Source organism: Bombus huntii, chromosome 14, assembly GCF_024542735.1.
Source record: "Bombus huntii isolate Logan2020A chromosome 14, iyBomHunt1.1, whole genome shotgun sequence".
Lineage (NCBI taxonomy): Eukaryota > Metazoa > Arthropoda > Insecta > Hymenoptera > Apidae > Bombus > Bombus huntii.
This window is the reverse complement of record NC_066251.1, coordinates 4,562,387-4,578,988: the sequence shown is the minus strand read 5'-3', so window position 1 is coordinate 4,578,988 and position 16,602 is coordinate 4,562,387. Positions and strand designations below refer to the sequence as shown.

At 41.9% G+C, this 16,602-nt stretch overlaps 1 protein-coding gene across 8 annotated transcripts in view; it reads right to left on the bottom strand.

The window, feature by feature from the left end:
* Positions 1-16,602, bottom strand: part of LOC126873368 (uncharacterized) — a 164,609-nt gene that overhangs the window by 20,426 nt on the left and 127,581 nt on the right. For all 8 annotated transcript variants that reach the window (XM_050634158.1, XM_050634161.1, XM_050634163.1 and 5 more), the window contains one exon: positions 15,831-15,894. In XM_050634158.1, the coding sequence (XP_050490115.1) occupies positions 15,831-15,894 (64 nt within the window). The remainder of the gene's footprint in view (positions 1-15,830; positions 15,895-16,602) is intronic.

Here is a 16,602-nt window from a genome sequence, read left to right as displayed (position 1 = left end):
ATAAAATATTCCGTCTGATTGTTACAAGTCAAAATCACTCGAACGATAACTCGATGACAATAGAATCTAAATATTATTCCCTCTTCAACCTTTCACTTGTGCTTCATACGTGGTAATTTAACAACATGTATATATAACAATAAAATATTTCTGTTCTTATTGAAAATGTTTCTCTTAATTGTTGGAGTCTTAAAAGCTCCTGAAAGCTATTTTCTTTCAATGGACAATTCGATGACAATCAGACTTTCTTAAGTGATTTCAATTCCTTCAACTTGTGAGTTCTATGCATTATAAGAATTCTAATAGTATTATTAAATCTTTTTACTCTCAGAATGTTCCTCTGCAATGTTAAACATTTAAACGATTCAAGACATTTCGCTTTAGACCTAAATCTTCTTAACTCTTTTCTGCTTAATGAATCATTTCCTTTGACTAGTGCTTCATATATATGTAGATTTGACAGGAAATCTAACAACGTTGTCTGATATTTCTGCTCAAATTAAAAATATTCCTTCTAATTGTTGAAAACATAAATAATTCCGAACATCTTTCCCTTAGATGCGACAATTCGTTGACGATAGGGTTCAGAGATTCGAGGCGTTTCTTTCTTCTTTCCCTTTTTTTCAACGATACAAATGCTACCCCGCCAGAGTGCCTTGTCCGTTCGGTTCGTCGATCGGCTATTTTTCAACCAGCCATTGGCAGCCCGGACGATTTCGAAAGACCGAGGGTCGGCGTCGGGGTAATTAAATTTAGAATATTTTTTAAATTTCTCCGATTCCACTCGAATGATTTGGCACGTGGTCGCTCTCTTGTCTCCGCCTCGTATAGAGAAGAAGAAGAAGAAAGAAGCAGTGAAACCATCAACGGATGGAGGGGAAAAAGCGCGAAGGGAAAACAGAGGATCGATTCTTCGCGAACCTCTTGCAAAACCTTGTTGAGTGCTGACAGTAGCGTAACCATCGATTTTGCAAACGGAATTTTCCCTAAACGAAACACCTGAACTACTTGCGCAATATCAAACCAACGAGCTAATAAAAGAATCATCTCACGCGACTTTGCGAATGACTCACTAACACCTACACGATTTGCACTATTTTCACGCGTTACTCTTCTTCCTATCTTCTGGCCAATTTCACAGATACGCACTAGTTTCATTAATTCGAAAGGAGCTCGTAGCAGAATCTCATTTGTTGGAACGAAATTCTAATTAAAATCTCTGTAGTTGTTGTGATGGTCATTTTCTCGTATAAACTTTATAAGTTTAAAAAAGATGATATCGTATTATTTGTGTAGATGTTGAATTCACTTATTTGAACGTAAACTCATATTATACGAATGATAAATAATATACGTATATAGTGAGAAAAATTGATGAACTTCCATTAAATGGACTCCAATTCGTTATACGAATTTGATACTCCAGGAATACTGCGAATAACACAGGGTGATACAACCCTCAATCACGTAATATATCGCAAGAAAATCAGATCTACTTTCTGGATGATCGACTTTCAGTCGTTAACATGATAAATTCTTTCCAATTCGAAGATTGAGAGTTTATTTTGAAGCAGGAGGGCTAATGAAGAATGCGGTAAACCTCGATTATGCAATGTATTGCAGTAAAAAAGGAATTCTGATTATAAGCTGGAAGAATCTTTTCATTTCGAAGATCGAAAACTCATTTTGATACAGTTATTGATATATTTCGTCATTCGTAACGAAACATTAATTAATATCCATTCAGCTAAATTCTGTTCGAACGGAATCCATTTATTTGACTTCCTATTGCATGACTAAAAAATAACAATGATAAAGAAATCCGATGAATCACTATTATACGAACTCCAGCTGCAAGAACCTTCGCCTCCGGACAAGTTCAGAGAAATGGAATTCCTATTATAATTTAATTCCAAGTTGCTGCGGATAATATTCCCTGAAATCGAAATTTCCTCGGGGAGAACGATGTGTCGAACGATTCGACTGCGGTTGTTTCCCGTGCCCCCTGCAAGACCCCTCTGTCACGGCCCTGACCCTCCGGAGTTCTCCGGCCGTTTTAGTTCTTGGCCTAGGGCTAAAACAATCGGCGCGGTTCGTGGTCTTGGTCTCGGTCCTCTTGCTCGGTCGTTTCCACCGACGGTGCGACGTTCTCTTCTTTTTTCTCGCTTTTCGCCAAGCGCGAAATAACAGAGAAGGCGGGCAGAGGAGGACGGGACGAGTCGGCGGCCGTGCAAGCGAGAGAGGAAGAGGCGGCGGAGGGCCAGCTTCAACAGCTAACTCGAATTACTAAAGCGCCGAAGAGCAACGGCTTTAAGCGACTTATGGCGAACCGAGAGGAACGACGCGGGATAAAGCCGGGAAGAAAGCTCGATTTATTAACGACACGACGCGACGCCACGCTCTCTCGCTCTCTGTGATTTTCTCGACCGGCGAGGAAATTGATTTACGGGGTTACTTCCCCGAATCATCGTACCACCGGCCGGAAATTCGGCCAAGTTATGGACAACGAAGGTATGCGATCGTCGAGAGAACGTGGTTTTTTCGTTCTTTGATGGAACGACCATCGAGAGAACGTAGTTGTTTTCGTTGTTCGATCGAACGGCCACCACTTAGAGAAGGAAAACTCGAGCGTAATGGATACTAATAACGCGATGAATTATTAATCCGTATACTGTTAAGATCTGTATCTTTTAATTACGGATGTTTCCCGTTTCTTCTTGCGTGAATCCTCGCCATCAACGTGATTCCATTGCGGAATGTGATTTGGAGAGGGAGAGGAAATGAACTGCTCGAGATAAGAATTGGTAATTGATAGCAGATCAAAGAGATTTTTATATGATCGATGGTGTAAAGGAAGATGTTGAAACAGATTTTTGATAGTCCGTTGAACAGTTGAGATTGGAAATGATTTTCTATTGGAGCAATTAGAAAGAGAAAAATTCTAAGTTAATTAATAGCAAAGGCATTATTTTTTAAATAGATGATGACAGAGTTTATGTATCTATTCAGAGCAAACAAGAGATTCTAGAGCTTGAATAGAATTCTGAATCACGTCTGATATATCTATTTATTAGTCATAGACCATCGTTTCATCTATGATATATTCCAATCTTCGATACGTTGAATGCATTAGAAACGTGCAGAAATTGCTTCAAACAATTCATGAACAAAAGAACGAGTCCCTTAAGAAAACGATCATGAAGGTAACTAATAAATAACAAAGAAACAATACATACACTTCAATAAATTACCAACTTCATAAAGATACATCCCTTTAAATTCATTCTAAATTTCGATTACGAAGAATTTCATTTGATGGATAAAAATCTTCCATATCAAGTGTGTAGTTCAGAAGAAGAATAGTTCAGTGAATAAAAATGTGTCCATAGCAAGCATAGTAATCAGAAAAGAATCATGAATTTCAAGTACGTGGTTCATATATGGTACACGAGATTGTTTCTTGGTAGCTGGCCTGTCATCGCGTGCTTAAAATGAACGAAATGGCCCATTACTGGCTCTGGTACAGTGGATAAAGAACGAAGGTATACCGAGTAATCCAGTAAAACGCAGAAAAACACTTTCTCAACGGAGTTTGCCCCTTTTCTTCCAAGAGCGGCTCGCGATCTTCCGACCCCTTTTCCTCCCGTTTCGCGATTATATTCTCGAAATAGTCAACCGGATGCCGGCCGACAGCTCGCGGATATTCCGTATATTTCTGGCTACGCTTTTTCCAACGAAAACGAAGAAAACCGACTGGGTCGATTTTGAAAGAAACAATCCCCTTCTTCTCGTTTGAAAATACACGTAAACAATATAGATGGGAAAATGTATGGAAAAAGAAGAAATGGAATGTGAGTTTGGAAAAGAATCTGTACGAGTTCTATTTGCAGAAGAATCATGCATTGAAAGATTCGATCGACACACCGTGTAATTTTCTTCTCTCGATTCCAGTTCCAAGCTCATCCATGACGATGGACTCATGGCTACTGGCTGTCTTCATACGGACACGCGATTCATCTGCTCGGTTCATTAAAGAGATACAACGAAAACGAAGACAAACCATGAAATCAGAGTAGAAGATTGAGGAAATGATTAAACAAAATTACGAGCGGTGTATTTAATATGCCTTCGTTTTGTGTTTTTTAATGTGCTAATTGAACGAATGTAGAATTCTGCTTGAAAATTGCAAATTGAAATCCCAGAACCCGTAGGTGTACCCCGAGACTTCACGTTTTATGCGGTTTAACGTGTGCAAAACTGTTCGAAGGGTTTCGGATTAAGCGCTTTCCGCGTGGCTGGACGAGCATGGCGTCTGAATTACTTCGTGAAAATCGATAATACACTCCTCTCCATAATGCTGTCGGCGTACGGCAGCTGTTAAAGTGTTTGACAAATCGCCCCTTTGTACGAATCCACCCATATCGGTTCAAAACTGCTTGGTGTATCTAACCTCGATTTCTACTTCCCACTATAACAAAAAAATCGCTCTTTAAACAGAAAGAATTCAAAGGGATGATATTTTCTTTGCGAAATGCAGAGCGATTCCCGGTAAAAAAATTTCACAGTACAAAGGGAAAGCTCCAATATAAATGACATTTATTTGAACGAAACTGTACTGTCCGATTAGATGGACTTTTAGAGGCTGAATCTACTTGTTTGCGTGTGAATTCCTAGTATAAGAAGAAAAATCATAAACAGTGGGAGGATCACTTTCAGTGTACGATCTCCAATTACATAAACTATCTGTTCTTTCAAAAGTCCATATAAACAGAATTCTACTGTAGTGTCTTCGATAGCATTTACTAGCAGATAAATACTTTTACATTATATCTATGATATCAACGAATACTAGACCATTGTTAAATGATTTTTCCATCGTATTAAGAACATATTGGCACAATATTATGGAGTACACCGTAATGTTATCATTTTTCGAAAATTATGGTATAGTTACACTTTTCATGTACGCAAGGAACATTAAACTATCATACAGTTTCATAAGCAGAATATAAGAATAATTTCAAGTACCAGTATACTAAATAAATTGATATGGACATATTTGCCCCCCAATAAATTGTTCTGGTAAATGATTATTTAATATCAGACCTACTTAGTCATACAATTATATCATTTGTGGATCTTGGAAATGGACGTCCAAGCAGGATCCCACGCGTTACGAAACCGCCTGCATAACAATCGACCTGGGATCGTTGGAGTTCCAACGAAAACGCTGAGGGATTCGCGAACAGGGTCGGGGCAGAGAGAGAGGAGGATCGTTTTGCTCGAAACCGGAATATTTCTTCTCCCTTTCCGGTGATTCTGGAATCCGAGACGGACGCTGGCCGCGCGCGCGTTCTTTTTCTCGTTGTCCGGCGTTCCCTTTTTCCTGACGGGATTCGACGGGTCTTACGGGGCCTGGCCGCGGGGAAAAAAGGGCCCCGGCTAATTAATAGAGCCGGATTGAGGAGCCAACCGACGCGGAGGATCGACGACTCTCAGGCCCGTACGAAAAATAAAATGCGCCCCCTCCCCCTCTCGAGTAAATTAACAGAGTGGAGAGCGAGCTGCCGCGAGCTAATTAATAGAGCAGCCAAACGGAAGAAGAAGGGAGATGCCAGGAAGCAAGAGAAGGATATAGTTGGACCATAGGGTATCTCTGGTCTTCTCGTTCCTCTCTTGTCTATCTCTTTCGTTTTCGCCCCTTTTTTGCGCACGAGCAACCATCCAAAGGATCGCGGTCCTTCGACGATGGTCTTGTTTCCCTGGGCCACGTTCGAGAGCATGCTGGCTCGCCTTTTATGAATCGATTCGATTTATATTCCCGCGCGTATAAATATTTAAGTATGTAATTAAACGGCTCCTCTGGCTCGACCGCGGCCGTTGAAAACGCGCTGTAAAAGGAGAAACGCGAACGTAATGATACGTCTGTCGATCGATTACGAATGGAAATCTCGCGCCAATTCCTAGGCATCCGCAGAGTGAATAATCGTGAATAATTTTCAGCCGCGCACGGTGGTTCGCTCCCCGTTAAGACGGATTCGATGTTTCTTCTCGATACAGTCGATTATCGAGCCGGCGGACTATCATGTTTATCGCAGCAACGTGAAATTCCCCTCATTTGATGGTCTTTCGTTCGCTCGAGGATAACTTGAGGAAGAAAAGTAGCGAAGATAAGAAAGATGTTGTGCTGTTTGGAAAATTTGTAAGAAAAATTTAAAGACAACTTACGAGAGTTTAAAACAAGAAGAGAATCGCCATTATGTAGAATTCTAGTGCACCATTCGAGAGAAGAAAAGCGGAGTTATGCCAAACATGATAGAGCGACATACCATTTGTATGATACTATGATAAGGACTGACTTTAAGACAATTATTTGAAGAAATGTATAGACAAAAGAAACGAATGTAAAAATCGAAGTGATATGGAAGAGGATTCACAAAATCAATATTTTATTGAATAATACATAGTCTCTTTTGATGTCTTCCTACTAATCAAGCTGTTCTTCACTTCTTCAAAGAATCATTTGTCTTTCTCAATACGAATTCCTCTAAGTAGTTAATGCAAGTTTTCAAGTCTTACAACTATTCTAATTTCTTCAGCTCTGAAAAATTTGATAAAAGCAAGACTGCGTTATAGTTGAACGTTCCAACACAATCAACTAATCAGCTGATAAAAATCCCTTAAAGCATACAAAAGGGAAAGCGGGGGGACCCATCTTCTTCTTCTTTTTACGGATGGCATTTTCATTCGGTGGTTCTCCACACCAGAAAATAGGAATATTTAATAGCCATGAGGGCTACCGCCATGATATGTGCCAAATTGGCAGTCAAAACACAGAGGCGCCTAGTTGACTGACGACCATCACATCCTTGCCACCCTTCAGGAGAAGTGGCACGCTATACGTCCGAAAAATCAGATTTCGGAAAATACGGGCGCCGGGATTCGAATCCGGGTCCCGAACGTTCGTACCCTAAGGCGCTAACCACTGCGTTGCCGTCGTCCGGCAGTTTAACGTTCCAACAAATGTCGTCTTATTGAGAACCGAAACCTTTTTAACCAATCGAAACTGGTCTGTCTTTCGAACGAGAAACGATATTGCTTCCAAACTTAATAATTAAATACTTAACAGAGAAACTCATGATTGGGCACTGCGAATTTTTATGCATTTGAAGATACAAGATCACACATAATGCACACAATATGAAAAAAGATTATATAAAATATCTGAAGTATAATGTTTTCTATAATATTTGGTAAGTGAAACAATTTTCTATCAAGTACCTTCGCTGTCAAAAAAATCAATTGTATACTCTCAAAAGCATAAATCTGCATAAAAACCCGCAGTGTGTTCATGATAAATTTCTTCCAATTCTACCAATTGAAGAATTCTATCAAAACCTATCCTGACGTAGGATACATTAACTATTGAACGCTATACAAGCTTTCTGAGCAACCTAATAGTTTTATTTCTTTGCTTCTCCGTTCCCTCGCTATAATTAACGCGAGAGCAGACCAGGGAGGCGAGCGGGGGTTGAGAGTAACAGAGGCTAAGATATCTGGCAATAAAAGTGGCGAGTTCGAAAAGGGAATTGCGAAAGCAAGTGCACCGCAATGTTAGTTGGCCGCTTGATTGGCCCCGATCGCCTTTGTATCGGGAAACAAACGATTGGCAATCGCATGCCGTCCTCGAAACTCAGGAATCCATCGTTGCTCGATCAAACGATACTTCGCCCCCTTCACGCCTTCTTCTAACCCCCTTCTACGATCAAGCGTATTTCAGATCATGTGCAACACGCCCCTCTGCCCCGTTTCATCCACATCATGCTTCGTTTCGGTTTTGCCCGTCCTCGTTTTTTCCTGGCCGACGTTTCGCGATTTTTCAGCCGCCAAGAATACACGACTTTATCTCACCGCGCAGTCGATTAACTAATCGATCCTTCTAATTTCGAGCTGTCGCGAACCTTGAAACCGGTATCTCCGATCGAGTTTTTTTAGCCTCAGCCAGTGGAAACTCGTTATACGATTTCAATATAACGTCGTGTTATTTTTAATAGTATTCTGTTATATTTTTATAATAAAAGAATCTAATTCTATCGATAATATATAGCTTGCGAGCCGGTCAAGTGGTCCAAGTGATTAACTCTTCGCTTTTTGAAATTCTTAAAATGTTAGCGAGCTTTGATCGATGCTGATTACCTTACATGCGTATAATTTCATCCATCTTCTTTAGTTTCTGGTTTATCCAATTAACTGATTAGACAAATAAGAGGCTCGTATACATCATCATTACTTATTCTCGTTAATGGCTGATCAAGAATTAAATTTCATCATAGATGCGTAACTATTATCCACGATTTCAGCTATCCATGGAGAACTGTGCAACCTATGCCGCGGATTTAATTTGATTCGGCTGTATTCCAGAAAGTCCCAACGGGCGGACATAGTCGAATGAAATAGCGGGATGATCCGCGCGCGGAATTTCCAACCGGATCCGTTTTTACGAGAAGTGAAAGAGGGGGTGGGTGGAGCGCCACCAGTGCGGCATTTTGCGGAAAAATGTGTTTCTTTTGTCGGTATGCCCGATAGCATCGATGGGCCAAAAGCTAGTAAGGGGATCAGCGGACACCGCGCGCTGAAAGAACGGAACGAGGAGGATCCTCGCGGTCGCGGCACAGGAGAACGAGGAGAGGAAAGAGGACACGGGGGAGGATGGAGAAGAGCGAAAAATTAGGGACGGCATTCCGTTTGTGTACCGATGCATTTCGGTGACCGTTCAGCGGCCGTGGACGTTCCTTTTAATGCGATCGCGATTCCGCGAGCAGTAAGAAATTAATAAAAAGTTGAGGAACGATAAATTAGGCCGGCGACGAGACGGCGCGAGAAGCGGCTGACGAGGGGAGGGAACACGGACGCCGCGGAAAGAATACCGGTGAACGAGAAGGGGACCGACCAGGCCAGTCAGGGCGATAATAAATTTCAAATATAAATAATAAAATTTCCAATCTGCCTGGCTTTCGAGCAGTTTTTTCCCAGGGGACCGACTATGCATCTAACTCGACCGCATTGTTTCGCTTCCACAGTGAAATTCGCTGTTCTACCCTCGCTTAGTTTGTCCCTTCTCCGAATTCTTTTTACTTCGTTGACAATGAACGAAACACGTCTGAGATTTTCGGCGAGAGTTTCATTAATTCGCCCCACTTCGTCTTTTTTTGCGACCAAGGCTGTGAACATACAGATAAGCGGTTAGTAACAATATTGGCATGCGGAGCATTGGCATTGGTTGTGCCATCACTTGCTTTGCCGCTTACCGCTCTGTATGCTCGCGTTCTAAGAGAGTACGAAGATTTAAATAAAATTATAGGTGAATTATAAATTTGTTGAACACAGAGGCTGTGTACGTTTTGCGATATACCAAGTGCATTTGAATTTACGATCTCCTATGGCTGGCGAGATCAAAAGGGTCTTTAATTATTTTTTATCGCGCCGCATCCACCTCGGGGCCAACCGAGTCAAAGATCTCGAACGCGGTCCTCCTCAAACAGTCGCAAGGAATTTCAATCAGTCCCAGACGGTTCACGAGTGTTAGCGAAATTAGAAACACAATCGGTCCGAGGGCCGAGGTAAAAGGGAGAGAAAAAAGGGTTGGAAAAAAGAGAAGGAGAATAAAAAAAAATAGAGGAACGACGCCCATGTCGTAAGAGTTTAATGTTTATGCATGGGCTGCGAAACGAGCCGAGCCGAAGAATAATGCATCTGTAACCAATTATGCGGAGAGGGGCCGGCGCGAGAGAGCCAGGCGAGAAGGAAACCAGCGACAAGAAATCGCCGGTATCTACTTGTCAAATATTTACTTAACCGTTAATTCGCTGAATTTCAACCCCCTTTTTCGAGTAATGGCTGGCGCCCGTAGATATTTCTCGGAGATGTTTTTAATCAAACATGAAATTCGCTTCCATGTTCGAGGGTGTCCCTGTTAAATATCGAGCTGCTTGAGCAATCATTTCTTGACCGTCTTGTATATTAATCTTTCATTTTGTAATATTGAAATTAGAATATTTTCTGTACTAATTATTTTTTGGCACAAATAGTGTAATATATTATCATATAAATTGCTGTACCTGTTATACTTTTTATACAACACTTCTTGGACATTTTAATGTTAAAATAACATTCATTATTTTGGTATACATAATTTAATATCGTTTTACAGGAATGACAAGTTGCAGAAACATTGCACAAAAACCGGCAGCATTTTTTGGTATATATATAGTACGAAATAGCTTTTATTAATAGAAAAATGGTATTTCCTTGGTCACTTCAATTTTTTCGTTAAGGATAAACATAATTCTATACTACAGAGAACGTATACGTCAGCTTTCGGTTTACCCAATACTTGGGAACGTATACGTACTTTTAGAATACAAGATTCTAATACAGCATATCTAAAAAATATGTGATACTGTTTAAAAAATGAAACTTAAGCTTCGCATGTTCCTTGCACGTCTACCTATACTAAACTAACATCAAATTACCGCCGTCAATACAATTCTACGTCAACTCATCTTACATGTGAAACATTCCTTTCAAACACTAAATAATTTATGAATTATTTGTCACCGTATACGTATAAACCAATCTATAAATAAACTTGCATGTCAGAAAGGAGAAGATTACCGAAAATCCGACTAGTCATTCACATTTCATCCCAGAACTACATTCTTCCGGAGCGAGCAGCTTTTGGGACTGGTGTAATTCCTTAAAAATGCAGCTCTTCAAATAAAAGGAAGCGAGAGTGGTCCCCTAAATCCGTTTTCACGGCAACCGCATAAGTCAGGAACGATTTTTCTCAAAGCCTGGCTGCTCTCTTGGCGACTGCGTTATGACATATATATGGTCCTTAAAGGGGGGCCCATTGGTGGGGGTGGTGGAACGTCGAGGAACGATGGTAGGGAGAAACGACTATGGAGAAAGAAAGAAAGAGAAATAAGGCCCCGAAGGGTCCGTGGCTCCGAGTATATGCAGAGAACGCGGTGCACCAGTTATTTATTGTAGCTCCCGTTTATGCTTTATTTGTTATTTGCCTGGTCGGCTGGCTCGGCTTGACTGCCAGCCCACGTAGGTGTACGAGAACCTCTACGAGGGTACCTTATCTACCTTCCAGACATGCGTTACACAGCCGTTCGTTCGCCGAGATGAGCCAGATTCGCATAATTGGCCGCTTAATACGGTGCATTTTTATCCCGGTCGACGAACGTGCAACCCCGCCGATCGAATAGAATTTTTTCCTCCTCCTTCTCCTCCGTATGTGCACGATGATTAAATCCTTCGCGGGTCTGATTTGTTAATCACCGTAACACGAAGTTAATGAGATTTTCTTGGAAAGCGGACAGATATACGATGTGGAACACGATTTTCATTTTTCTCGCCAGTCTAGCTACTTATACACTTTGACAACGAGTAAAATCGTGCATCGATTGGAAACTCTTATCTGGATTAATAGAATTTTACGTCGTGTCGAGGATCGATATTTGAAACGTGCGTACTACACGAGCTACGTAACATGATCGTAAAGAACAGTAAAGTGGCACGGAGTTGTTCAATTAATGCTTATCGCGCACTAACTGTACGTAACCGGGACAATTTTCGGCGGATGTTCGGTATATTAATGCAACAGAAGGATGCACGGGATAAGTCGGGGATCTGTTAATTAAATTGTATTTGATACGAATTAATGACCGCGCGTATCATCGTGCCTGTTAAACCATCCGTCGTAAATGATTGTCGAACAGGTGCAGCACGGCAGACGTGGTTCACGGATGTCGGCGGTAATTGTTCCAGTCGTAAATTGCTTGTAATTGTTTAAAGCCCGTCCGTGGCATTCTACGTAACGCGTGTTCGCTGAAATTTCGATGCGGACCGTAATCGAAGGCTGGCGAGCCGAGGGCCAGCGGGTCGCGGATAATCAATTAAGCTTCGTTTGTACATCCAGGGAATGGTAGTCGTATATAAACGTGGAACAATTGCTTACAGAGCGAGGGATCTTCGAATCCCTCGTAATATCTTGTCATCGTTGACTACATGATAAAGATCAAGATAACGAAACTACATGCACTGACAGCGACTTGATATCTCGCAAACTTTTCGATCGCATTTATAACGCTTTTACCTTCATGAACGATATATAAATATTTAAAGACCTGTTTTCAAGAAATTTTAGTCCGCGAGCGAGTTGTCCGCAATCAAGAAATTAACGAAAATGAACTCTCCTCATAATAGACATTTAAGATCATCATTGAATCATTGAAAACGACAATTTGATATATCTCGAATCGCGCTCCTCTTTTCTTGATTCTATTGCACATTAGAATTACCAGCTCATAGAGTACACGATTGATATCGCATTCTCAATTCTCAAATGACTTACTTCAATAAGTAAATTCGTCGCCAGAAGATGACATAAATAATCGTATTCTGAGGTAAATTTATAGAAACGGCGTTTGTTGGAGAACGTCGTTGGAGAGGAAACGACGGAAGCGGTAAACTATCGTGGCGACTGCATCGACGCGCTGCACACACGCTCGCCGATGGTTAAGTCATCTGTGGCGTAAACGGCGCTCTGAAGAGCGCACGTAAATGCAAGGTGGTGGGTAACGTGAACGTGGAACAACGTGGTGAAGAGAAGTCGCGGAGAGTCCAGAGAGGTAGGAACCGAGATGGATAGGAGGGCGAAGGAAAGCACTTCCCTCGTTCGAAGGAGACTCTAAAAGATGGTCCAGCGATGAGACATTGTAACACGAGGGGCAAGAAGAAGGCCAGGGTGGGGAGGGGTGGGGAGGGGGGAGAGGGGCCGAAGACACCGCGAGAAAGAGAGAATAATGCGTTAAAGCAGCAAGCAGCAACTACTCTAATTGGCCACTTTGTCCATTTATTCGATTTATTTAAATTATGGGACAATTGACAGTAGGCATTCTATTTTTTAAATCTCCCCGGCCAACCGGTTGATTGGGCGAGATTGGCGTGAGACACTGGCCCCACAGATTCCCCAGTTGTGGGCTTAATCAGCTTTGATTGCTGCCCTCTCTCTCTCTTTCCCTCTTTCTCCTTCTGCGCCGCCGCTCTCCCTCGCTCTTTCCTTCTTTCTCTTCTGGCCATCTGTCGCACCGTCTCTGTCCCGCCGACTCATATTCTTTCTCCCTCTCCCCTTTTTTTCCTTTCTCGTTGCGGGGCGAGTAGTACAACGACGAACCCGAGCGAACAACGCACAATTTTATTTTATTCGGTTTGAACCGCGGATCTCGCGACGAGCTTAATATCGTCCGGGAGCGCGAGAGACGTTGATTGGCCGATCCGAAATTGTGGGAATGTGTCTCTGGATAACAGAGACACCGAGCGAGGCCGCCCACTCTTCTCTTTCTCTCTCTCTCTCTCTCCCTCACACATACACACACCCCTCCCCCTTCTTCGGCCCTCCTTTGTCAAACGATTACCATAATTTCCGCTGTCAGTTCTGATTCGTTTCTTCGTTTTCAACTGAAAACCTCGTCGTCGAGCGCGCGACTCAACGCCCGAGTGCAGACATCGAACCGTGTGAGCATAAGCGAAAGAGAAATAGGCGACAAGGAATCCGCGCATTGCTAATAAAACGAAGGAATCAACGAGACACAACGCAATAGGTAGACAGACGTTGAAGCTGGCGTATTTATAAACGAGTATCGACGGGATTACGTAACGTCTCGATCCTATCCCCGCGATGTCCTATAATTAATGAAATTCTCATCGAGTCACTGACTTCTCGATTCTATAGCCAATCGATCGTGGTGCTTCGTGGCCGATCTAAAATTAACTCGTGTCGTTAGAACGTCACTGGGACCTCTTTTGCTAGGGACTTTTTCGTCTCGTTGCATGCAGCTCGTTTAGGAATCTCTTTGCTCCAACATCTGACGTAACCTTTCTTCTAGAAACATTCTTATTCATCGAGGAATAGCCTAACTATATATCCTAGATAATCGCGACAATACATCGCACCATTAGTCTTCCTCTAAATCTAAAATTCTGATTAAAAATCGACAAAATTGCCGTGATATCCTCATTTCATCTATCATCAATATAATCAAACTTAGAGATAAATTTAAACAATTACGAAATTTGTAAAATCCTCATCATCCAAGAATAACCTAACTGTACATCGTAAGTAAACGCGGCACGATCTATCATATCGTTTAACGAAAATCTTTAACGATAAAAGGGCGATAAAATGCCTAGTTGAGAATCGATAGAATTTTTCTAAAATCCTCATCATCCCTATTGTCAATGACTATAACGATGTTTCTTCATCGATATGTGACATAATTTTTCTGAACGGAGTATATTGGGGTGGTGGGTGTGTATGGGGGACCTGCATGAATCCGTTTCCACGCACGGTCTTCCTCTCTTTCCCGATCGTCCGCGGCCACGCAAACCCCCTTCAGCCCCCTCGTGGGACCCACTTGCGCTCATCCCATTTCCTTGATAATTCCCATAATGCTGTGGGCGGATATTCCAATAAAGGGGGAAGAGCCCCAGGCCACAAAACGCTGAAAGCATGGGACACGACTCGTTTCGTCAGGTTGCACACGATTTACGAGCCTGCACCGATTCAATCGAATAAATAGAAGGCGAGACGCGTGTGCGTCCTTCGTTTCCAGACGAGATTCACGGACCGGTCACGTGGCCGTGGGAATTGATAATTGGTCCAGGGATACGGGACCATCGTGTCCAAGACGATTTGAACGATTTCGGGAAAACACAATGTGCTCCAAAATCTTCGAAATCGTGATTCGGAACAAAGTAGGAAACGAACTTCTGATACAGTTTCTATGATCGAAGAGCTCATGACAAGAACAACCCTTGTGCATGTTTGTCTTCATCCAGGAGAGCAAAAGAATTTCTCTTGAATATATTTTAAAGGGAAAATTTTTGTTAATAATTTCCAATGTGTCTGTAATTGTATCTAATTATAACAAAGAAGTGAAGTTGTCAATCTCGTAATGTCAATTCTACCATGTTGAATTCTAGCTTCTAATTACTAGAATACATTGTTATCAAAGAAGTCGAAAGATCCGACGAGAGTAGTTCTTGTTATGAACTGTCCAATTTTGTACAAGAAACTTCAAATCACAGACTCGGATACTCTTTGATTATTCGGTGTCGAAATTATGAACCACCTGTTGAGTCTGACTCATCCCTCTAACGAAGTAAATGCAAACGTACTATTGGAAAAACGATTGAAGCTTTCAAAACCGCGAACGAATGAGCATGACCTTCGGTGTAACAAGAGATTTTTATCGAAATAATTGAAAAGAAATAGAGCAAATGGATGGATTTAAACAAAATACGCGATTTCCCAGTGTAAATAAACGAACATTTTCATCGAATGTATGGCAACAGGATTTTATCGCAACAATTAAAAAACAGAGCAAACAGGCTGATTTAAACAAGTATGCGGACATTCGAGCGTAAATGAATTAAGACTTTCATCTTAGGTGCGATAACAGGTTTCTGGTTCTGGAATAATTAAAAAGGAATGGGACAAATAGGCTGGTTTCAAGCACAGATCGTTGTCGATTTCAACGTGCACCGCTCGCGACCCCTTGCCTGCCCTCCGCCCACCCCCGCGTCGCCGACCGACCGATATCTTTTCCTTTTGTTTTCCCCGTTGCACCTTTCTTTTTCTGTATCCCTCCCTTCCTGTCTGCTTGCCGGTTGGCGCAGGGTCGTCGAACGGCGGAGACTCGATTTGAATCTAATTACGATCCCGATAATTCCGTAAGGAGGCGGAAATAGTAACTCACCGGAAACCTTCGGGTCAGCTGCCTCCACCTTCATCGCCGCCAGGCTCGCTATTGTCGGCGGTACCTAAAAGAAAATACATTACGATGTACAATGCACCAGCATGCTCAGGGCCGTGCTCGCGATGGGGACGAAAGGGGGGAGTCGCCCACGCAACACGAATGGGGGAGAGACGGAGCGCGCCTCTATGAATCCGCGACACGTGTCGTTAAAAAGTTGAATGCCTCCAAATTATCCGGGGCACGAGATCTTTTGGGAAAACCTGGTTACCCTAACTAGGAGGCTGCGACTTTCTACGTGTCGATCTACAGGGTGTCCTAGGGTATAAGTAAGGAGGGCAGTTTTTATTTCTCACAGGATGTAACCTAATGGCAAAATTAGCGAAAGGCTGATCCATTATGATCGTGCATCAAAGGATATTATGACACACTTGTTTTGGTTATAATTTTATGAAATTGGTTTACGATTTAAGAAACTTCTTATCTGACTCATATGAGTCGAAGAGGGAAAGTTCTAAGCACGGTAGGTTATGAAAGCATTCGAACACTTGCAAAAATGTTTTATGAATATATTATGACATATATTATGTGCGTCATACGGAACACTTTGAAATTTTATTAGCACTATAATGACACCCGACTATCAAAATTATATTGATAAATATATATATATTTAGTTACCCACACATAAAATAGTGAAGTTCGAGACGATATTAGTATTGAAATAGGGGCATTAATTCTTTGTATTTCGTATTTTCATTATAATTTCTTAGCG